The sequence below is a fragment of the Brassica napus genome, chromosome A2, assembly GCF_020379485.1.
Source record: "Brassica napus cultivar Da-Ae chromosome A2, Da-Ae, whole genome shotgun sequence".
In the NCBI taxonomy this organism is placed as follows: domain Eukaryota; kingdom Viridiplantae; phylum Streptophyta; class Magnoliopsida; order Brassicales; family Brassicaceae; genus Brassica; species Brassica napus.
Genome location: NC_063435.1, coordinates 2,490,738 through 2,499,549, shown reverse-complemented (window position 1 = coordinate 2,499,549; position 8,812 = coordinate 2,490,738). Strand labels below are relative to the sequence as shown.

The 8,812-nt window shown below is 28.9% G+C and overlaps 1 protein-coding gene across 2 annotated transcripts; it reads left to right on the top strand.

The window, feature by feature from the left end:
- The first annotated feature begins 1,820 nt into the window (after positions 1-1,820).
- Positions 1,821-5,718, top strand: LOC106454311 (protein DETOXIFICATION 25). Of its 2 annotated transcripts, none has more exons than XM_048749292.1 (9): positions 1,821-2,106; positions 2,460-2,744; positions 3,462-4,003; positions 4,085-4,171; positions 4,254-4,310; positions 4,439-4,677; positions 4,764-4,882; positions 4,989-5,075; positions 5,155-5,718. In XM_048749292.1, exons 2-9 carry the CDS (start codon positions 2,478-2,480, stop codon positions 5,251-5,253), a joined length of 1,497 nt encoding a protein of 498 aa, XP_048605249.1. In that variant the 5' UTR covers positions 1,821-2,106; positions 2,460-2,477; the 3' UTR covers positions 5,254-5,718. The 2 variants fall into 2 exon arrangements, with proteins under 2 accessions (XP_048605249.1, XP_048605251.1); XM_048749294.1 differs by having other exon boundaries at positions 1,889-2,106; positions 2,457-2,744.
- The last annotated feature ends 3,094 nt before the right edge of the window (positions 5,719-8,812 follow it).

Here is an 8,812-nt window from a genome sequence, read left to right as displayed (position 1 = left end):
CCCATTATTAACCTGCTAAGAATAACAAAACAACTACGACCTCCCATCATAGATCATCCATCGCAAAAGAAGAAGAAACTAGCCTTTCTAGATATACACATCAAAACCACGAAAAGAAAGTCGATGGGAAAGTAAAAAGAAAAGAGCAAGAACATGAGAATTTATTCTAATTTGCGATTAAAAGAGGCAACCACCGAGGATGGAGCACATGTGTGATTTAGAGCGAAAAATTGTCATTGTTGTCCTTTATTATTATTATTTTTTTTTTTGAAACACAAATTGTCATTGTTGTTCAGAAACCTAACTACCTATAAATTTATCTTTATTAAAATATAAAAGTTACATTTTATAAAAATCAAACTTGAAACAGTGACACTATTCCTACACAGTGTACAAATATAATTATTTGATCAATCAGTAGAATTATAAGAAGACTTCAACTTGTTCTTAAAAGTTTTTTTTGATAAATTGTTCTTAAAAGTTAACGCTAGGATTCGTAGGAATAGTGTGGAAATACTAAAATATAAACAAAACAGATGGAAGTCTCCAAGTGAAACGTGGACACATAGGTATAAAGAATTGTCACAATTTATTCATAACATGTTAGTTAATATGGGTCCCCCTTTCCTCTCGAGTCAAGAGTCGTCGAAGGCGTCTTTATTAAGAACCATCCAATAATCATGCTTTATATTTGCGGAAAATTAGCAGTGGACGTGGGGTTCCTTTAGGTTTTAGTGTCTTGTTTTGTTTACGTAGTTTGAGTTTACAGAATAAATTAGGATCAAAAGACGTAACTACGAAAAAAGGAACATTCATGGAAATTGTGTTGATAAAAAGGATTATTTTAAATAGTTAAAGACTTCAAGAAGATGAGTAAACGCACATTTACAAAAAGCTATATACCCAAACCAACTACTGTCATATCTCAATGATTAACCTAACCCATCTACTTGTCACTTTTGGCCTATCTCTTTGAAGAGAGAAAGAGAGATTACAATCCTCATTCTACTCCAAAAAGTCTAACTTTTGCTTTACCCCGAGGTTGCATGGATTACATGTTTAATTTTTTTGGCACGTGGACTGTTAACAACACTTCCTACGTCGATTGGCTCTCTCGAAGTCTATATCATATCCTCTCTTTTGTTCTAGTGCTCCCTCTAGATATAATAGATTGATGTTTTAAATTTATGCACATATTAAAAATATATTTTAATATATTAATTTTGTTAGTTTTATTTGATTTTCAGTAAAGTTTTATCCCTTATATTTTTAATTTTTAATTTTAAAATAAAATAAATTAAAATAAAATATAAGTTGTTTATATATAAAAAGAAAAAATTAAAAAATATCTTTTGTATATAAAGAGAGTATACTTTAATATGTGTATTTATTATGGTTTTATGCTGGTAAGCACCAATGAAACTAAAATCATTCAACTATTCATTCAGTAATAATCTGGATTAAAAATTAATGTATTAGGATACGCACATATGTGAATAAAATTAAATGTATATTTTAATTTATTTGTTTTATTAATTTATTAGATTTCCAATAATTTTTTTTATTATTTATATTTATAGATTTTAATTTATGTTTTAGTTTAAAATAAAATGCATTAATTAAAATTACAACATTAATTTTTTTGTATACAAATAAAAAACTTAAACGTAAAAAAGAAAATTTAAACAGACGAAGTATAAAACTAGCGATTTTTTTTCTTTTTATTTTCAGAAACTAGTAGTATTTTTTTATTGCACAAAAGCGATTAACATCATTCACTTTCTAAAACGTTTCCACATCAGAGTATATATGCATGTTTGTATCTTGTGTGTATATATAATATATCGACGCATCCTCCTTTACTTCTGTCTCTCACTATATAGCCAAGCGTTTTAGTTTTAGTCCACCACATTTTTCCCAGTGTGTCTGTGAGAGAAAACAAAATATCACACTTACTTTTCTTCTTTCATCTCCCTTTTCTTCTTCTTCTTACTTTGGTTTTCTTTTGAAATTTTCTGTGTAACAATTTGTTGCTCTCGATTCACCAAAAGAAAAATATTGTTCTTCGTTTCTCCGACTCTTTCCCCTTGAAACTAAGTTCGTCAGGTTAGTAAATCACTCAATACCTTAATAAAGTCACTTTAGAATATACTATATAACATACTACAAAGATGTATAATATACACATGCATGTATATATGGAGATATCTAGTGATGAATTTGGTGAAGAAAACCCTTTATCAAGAAATTAAAGAAAAAAAGTATTGGGAAATGAGGATATACGCTGGTCAGGATATCTAGTGGTCAGGATGTCTAGTGGTGAATAGCTGAATATATATGGTGAAGGAAACTTAAATTTTTCTTCTTAAAAGCAGGAGGAAATTTTGTTGAAGCGTAATTTATCTTTGTGGCATGTCTCTACATAAGTATTTAGTATTGTATTTTTCTTTTGATAGTAGAAATTAAAGAGGGGGAAAATGAGTGGAGGTGGTGGAGAAATGGAAGAGAGACTGCTAAGTGGGTCAGAGATAGAACAGAGGAGAGAGAGTCTCTACCTGAGAAAGAAAATTTGGAGTGAAGTAAAAAAAATGTGGAGAATAGCTTTACCATCTACTTTGTTCAGAGTGATGTCGTTTGGCTGCATAGTGGTGGCTCAAGCCTTCATTGGTCACAACAGTGAAATGGGTCTCGCTGCATATGCTCTCCTTCAAAGCACTTTCATTCGTTTCATCTATGGTGTTATGGTAAGCAATTTATGATCCATCGGTTTGAATCCAGGTGAACCACATATCGACACCATATATATATATATATGATATTTTAGTGCTTTTATGTCGCCAGATATGTTAGTGTTTATAAGTTAAAAAAATTAAAACTACAGACAATATTTTCACTATAAAAGTTACTGGAACGGAAACATGCAAAACACAAACAAAAGTAAAAAGAAAACAATTTTGTCCCCGAAAAAAACAACTTTTGAAAACACCAAACGTGGTGGTTTAAATTGAAGGTAGGAAAAATGCCCTAAAAAATGCCCTAAAATATAGTAGAGGCAAAAATTATTTTTGATGGGGGCAAAGACATCAAACTAAAATATTTAGAATGAGGGCATATAGATTAGTTCTAATAATTTACACTAAATTTTCTAATTTTGTTGGGTTCAATGGCCCCCACCTTGCTCTATGTGGCTCCGCCACTGTGTATATGTAAAAAAGAGAGCAATCAAGGGATTAATTAGTTTGAACTTCAGAGTTAAGAAGAAAATTAGTTTGAACTTAGTCAATAATTAGCGTTTGCGTTCACAATTTGCAAATGACTTATTAGTACAAAACATTAAAATGTCATGGTTTGACATCTTTATAACATTATTTAAGCAAAAAAAAAAACCTAACGAATGAATTATGTGGAACCAAGATTGTATAATTAAATTTGCTGGTTATATATAATGTTTTCCGTTACAGGCAGGTATGTCAAGCGCGACGGAGACGCTATGTGGACAAGCCTACGGAGCACAACAATATCACATGATGGGGATCTATCTACAACGTTCTTGGATAGTAGACACATTTACAGCCACCCTTTTTGTCCCTTTCATAGTCTTTGCTGGTCCCATTCTTCGGTTACTAGGTCAAAACATTGAGATCACCAAGACCGTAGACGAGATCTACCTTTGGGTCATCCCTTATCTATACAGCCTCGTATTCACCATGACAATGCAAATGTACCTCCAAGCGCAGATGAAAAACGCTATCATAGGCGTTCTCTCGACCATAGCCTTGGTCTTGGACATTGTGGCCACTTGGTGGTTCGTGAGAGTGATGGGGATGGGAATCCATGGTGCGCTTCTAGGACTTAATCTAAGCTCGTGGTCAGTGGTTATAGCCGAGTTTGTGTACGTGTTTGGAGGGTGGTGCCCGCATACTTGGACCGGCTTTAGCACTGCTGCTTTTGTTGATCTTATTCCCATGCTCAAGTTATCCATTTCCTCTGGCTTCATGATTTGGTAATTTTAACTTTTTTCAGGGTAAAACATGATGACTAATATAATAATCGCACTCGACTGACTTTTTTTTTTTTTGAACAGCTTGGAGTACTGGTATATGAGCATCATCGTCTTAATGTCAGGATATACAAAGGATGCAAATATTGCAATTTCTGCGTTTTCCATATGGTATAACCTAGAATCCATTATGAAAGAAAATATGTAATGTTACTATACCATTTGAAAATTAAATCCTCAATTAATTTTGCAGCCAATATACCTACACATGGGAGTTGAACATATGCTTAGGCTTGTTGGGTGCAGCATGGTATGTAACTATAGACACTCATTTTAAAAATTCTGTAATAGATATGTACATATATATATATATATATATATATATGTTCTGAATTAATGCTATGGTATATATGTGTTGCTATGTCTATTATATTGCAGCGTAAGAGTAGCAAACGAATTGGGAAAAGGAGACGCAGAAGCGGTGAGATTCTCAATAAAAGTGGTGCTTGTGGTATCAGCGGTGATTGGTGTGATATGCTCTGCTCTTTGTCTAGCGTTTGGTGGTCAAATTTCGTATTTGTTCTCTGATAGCCACCAAGTTTCAAAGGCAGTAGCTGATCTCTCCATCGTCCTTAGCATATCCATACTCTTAAACATCATCCAGCCCATTCTATCTGGTTAGAAATGATCAAACGCTTTTATTAGGCATATTTTAATATAATTACGGTGTATACTTCTAACCACAACTTCTGCATGTAAACAGGGGTAGCTATTGGAGCAGGGATGCAGAGTATGGTAGCATTTGTGAACTTGGCAACTTATTATGCAATTGGTGTTCCTTTAGGGTTCATCCTTATTAACATTTTCCATTTTGGTGTTAAGGTACGTAAAATATTACACGGTTTGCTAATTAAGTCATTTTTATTAGTTTATAATCGTAAAACTAATGATAATCTAATTAACCGATTTTGGATGCGTTTAACTACAGGGACTCTGGTCTGGAATGTTGGCTGGAGTTGGTATCCAAACGTTGATATTGTCTTATGTTATTTACAAGACTGACTGGGAAATGGAGGTAATTTACTTTGACCTCTATTCATAATTAATTAAAACTTTGAACAAAACTCAGGTTAATTTTTTTTATCTAACTACAGGTAAAGAAGACGAAGGAGCGTATGAAAACATGGACTCTAAAGTTACCTTCTGCAGAATCAAGTTCTACTATCTCGATGAGAGATGAAGAGAGGAAGTGATTATATATATATATATATATATATATATATATATATATATATATATATATATATATATATATATATATATATATCTAGTTTAAAGAAAATCTAAGAATATTCTTTTTGTCTTTTGAAAAAGAATATTTATGCATGGTATTCTGTGTTTTTGAACTCGTTTAAGAAAATGAAGTACCTTTGTTGAGATTGCATTATTAGGTTAATGCAACTCTCATAACTTTGTAACGAGGTTAATAAGGTCGATCTTTCTTTTATACTCGTACAAAAAAATTGTTATTCGGATTTTTGTTTTAGTTTATCTTTCTTTTGTCTACTTTATATATACCTTGAGTTTTGACTGTGGTATGTACTTTGGTTGTGGAAAAAATGATTTGTTTGAGTACTTGTAAACATGGGTTTTGACAAAGAGCTCTTATGTAGTATATTTCAAGGAAGTTTTACAAAAAAAAGCACATCAGTTTAGCATATACACTGATATCATTCCAATCCTTACACAACGATTTGCTGTCTGTCAGTGGATTTCATAAATGTCAAGTGATTAAGTGATGTCTCCGTGGAAAAAATAGCAAACCGTTATCTTGATGGTAAAATACACAGATAACAATCCAATCCTTACACATGTAGTTTGTTAATAACCTTTGCATCAGAGATTCTATTTGAGAACAAAGATAATGAAAGCAATGGCGACATCCTCCAACACATTTTGTTTGCAGTATGTTTTCTTCACTTTGTCTTTCTTTACAATTGAAAGAAGGTTTCATTGTTATTTGTTGTATGACTTTGCATCAGACAAGATGGCTCACAGCCTCTCCGACTAATATGACTTCAATATCTCATTAGAAAATATAGTCTTCTTAATGGTCAATTTTTTTTTTCAATTTTATCATTCTTTATATTTATATAATTTATACTAATTTTCTCGAGAAAAAGACTAGAATAGCACCAAACCAAGTTTTTGTTCTCAAAGTAGCATTCAAAACTCAAAGTCACAAAAATAGGTTTCATTAAAGCGGTAAATATACACTTATACCCTTTGGGTTAATTAATCCAAACCTTAGGGTTTAGAGTTAAGGGGTGGGGTTTTGGAATTAGGGTTTAAAATTTTATAAAAAATAAATACTAAAATAAAAATAAAAATTTAAAAATAGTTTCAAAAAAAGTATTTTTAAATTAAAAAAAGAAAATTTGAAAAAAAAATAAAAAAAAAAATTCGAAAAAAAAATTTCAAAAAAAAAATTATAAAAATTTCGAATCTGAAAACATATAATCAGAAATAATTTTTTTTTTTCATTTTTTTTATTTTTATTTTATTTATTTTTTATTTGTTTATTTAATTTTAAACCAAGGGTATTACAGATATTTTACCCTTTAATGAATGTCATTTTTGTGACTTTCTCCTTCTAGTGCTATTTTTGAGACATAAACTTCAAAAGGTGCTATTATTGACAATTGCCCAATTTTCTTCTCTTGTCTATTCAAATGTATTTGTATATTATGATTTTCTGCTGGTCTAACTTTCCATTTTGTTTTTGTTATGCTCGTCTAAGTTTCTATTTTGCTAAGAGAAAAAAAAACCATCTTTATTTAGCGTGATTTACACTCAAGGTGACTTTTTATTACATTACTAGAGATTAATCCGGGCTACGCCCGGGATTTTTATTTTTTTCTAATTTAAGTTATTAAATTATTTATATTTAGGCTATGATATATATTTATATAAATGTTAAATGCATGTCATAATTAAAATTTATTTTTAAATTTTAACACGTTAAATTAACATATTTTTTACTATTTAAATATTTTTTTATAATTTTATTGGCTATCTAGTTATCATATTTAGCAAAACTATCTTTTGAGTGTTGGAATAAATATTTTAGAAATTTTATTAAACTCCAGTGTATTTTCGGATCGACCACATGCTCAACATTCGATCGATCCGTAAAAAGATGGTCGATCTCCTTGGCCAGGAAAGTACAATTTTAGCAAAAATATCTTTTATTTTCAAATATTAAGTATATAACTATTCTTTTTAATATTTTTATTGTATTTTTTGTTAAATTATTGTATTATAATGGTTATGTAAATATTTTTTGTGATGTTTGAATTTGTGTTGTTCGTATACTTAACTTAGATGATATTGATGTTTAACAATTTATTGTTTTCTGGAAATAGAAAATAATGATATATCAAAACGTATCTAATACTTGTTAAATGATAGTATAATGTAAATTACATCCATTATTTGAAAATAACCATTTGTTATTTTTATTTTTATTTTAAATCAGAAATTATTTTTATTTAAAAACATTATTCATATATAATATAATAGTTTAAGTTTGGAAGATTAATATATATATATATATATATATATTATGTATATTTTTTAAAAAATAATTTAAGATATTATATATTGAGTATCTAAATAAAAGCTGAATTTCTTATCTTGAAAATCAGATATTTATATTTTTTTTCTTCATGTTATACTCACCAATCCATCATTGATATTTATAACTCAGTATGTTTTTTAAAAAACTTAGTTTTAAGTAATAAACGAATTTAATAAATTAAATTCATCACCTATATTGTTCTGTAAACTATATTTGAAAACTCTCTAAAATTATATTTTAAGCATAATATTATTATTATTTAATTTAAGTTATTTTAAACATAATATATGCTAAACCAACTTAAATTATATTTACAATAGGACCATCCTAAACCGGTTAGTAAACCAAAAACAATACTAAACCAACATGAACCAATACCTGATTCGGCGATGAATAAAGTGTTTCGGGATAAACGCTTGAATGTTTATTAACTGAAATGGTTTTATCATGAAAGAGTTAGTATGAATATTAACAATAAAATTATGGATTAGATTAATTTAAATTTGTAAGAATACCTTTGAGTCTATGAAAAGCAATTCAATTCCCATGAATAAGTTTGACTTTTGTAAGTTGCGGATTTCCCAACAATGAATCCACCTAACAAAAAGTTTGTTGTTATAAAAAAATCTCATTCAAGGTCATTAAAGGTTTCTGGGACGGCAAGAGTTGATGGTGAAACCATTTTTTTGCTCGAGTGCTTTAAATTTTCCTTAATAGTGTGAGGTTGATGTGGATGGAATAATGAGTTTTATATGGACTTTCTTGATGAAAAACTATACATTTTTATTTTTTTTTGGTTTAATGTGGTATTTCCATTTTTATATAATTTACTACCATTTTAAGATAGAAATATATTTTAAGATAGATGCTTAAATCTTAATGTACTTTTTCCATTTCTTAAAATGTTTATTTCCATTTCTTATATTTTTATTTACGTAATATCTATATTTTATATTTTAAAATAGATATTTAAATATTAATGTAATTTTTCCATTTTTTAAATTGTGTATTTACTTATATTATATATTTTACATTTTAAGATAGATGTTTAATGCTTGATGAACTTTTTCCATTTTTTTAAAAAAATTGTGTATTTACTTATTATTACATATATAATTCATATATTATATATTCAAATTATTTACTTATTATTTATTTTCGTGTATATGTAT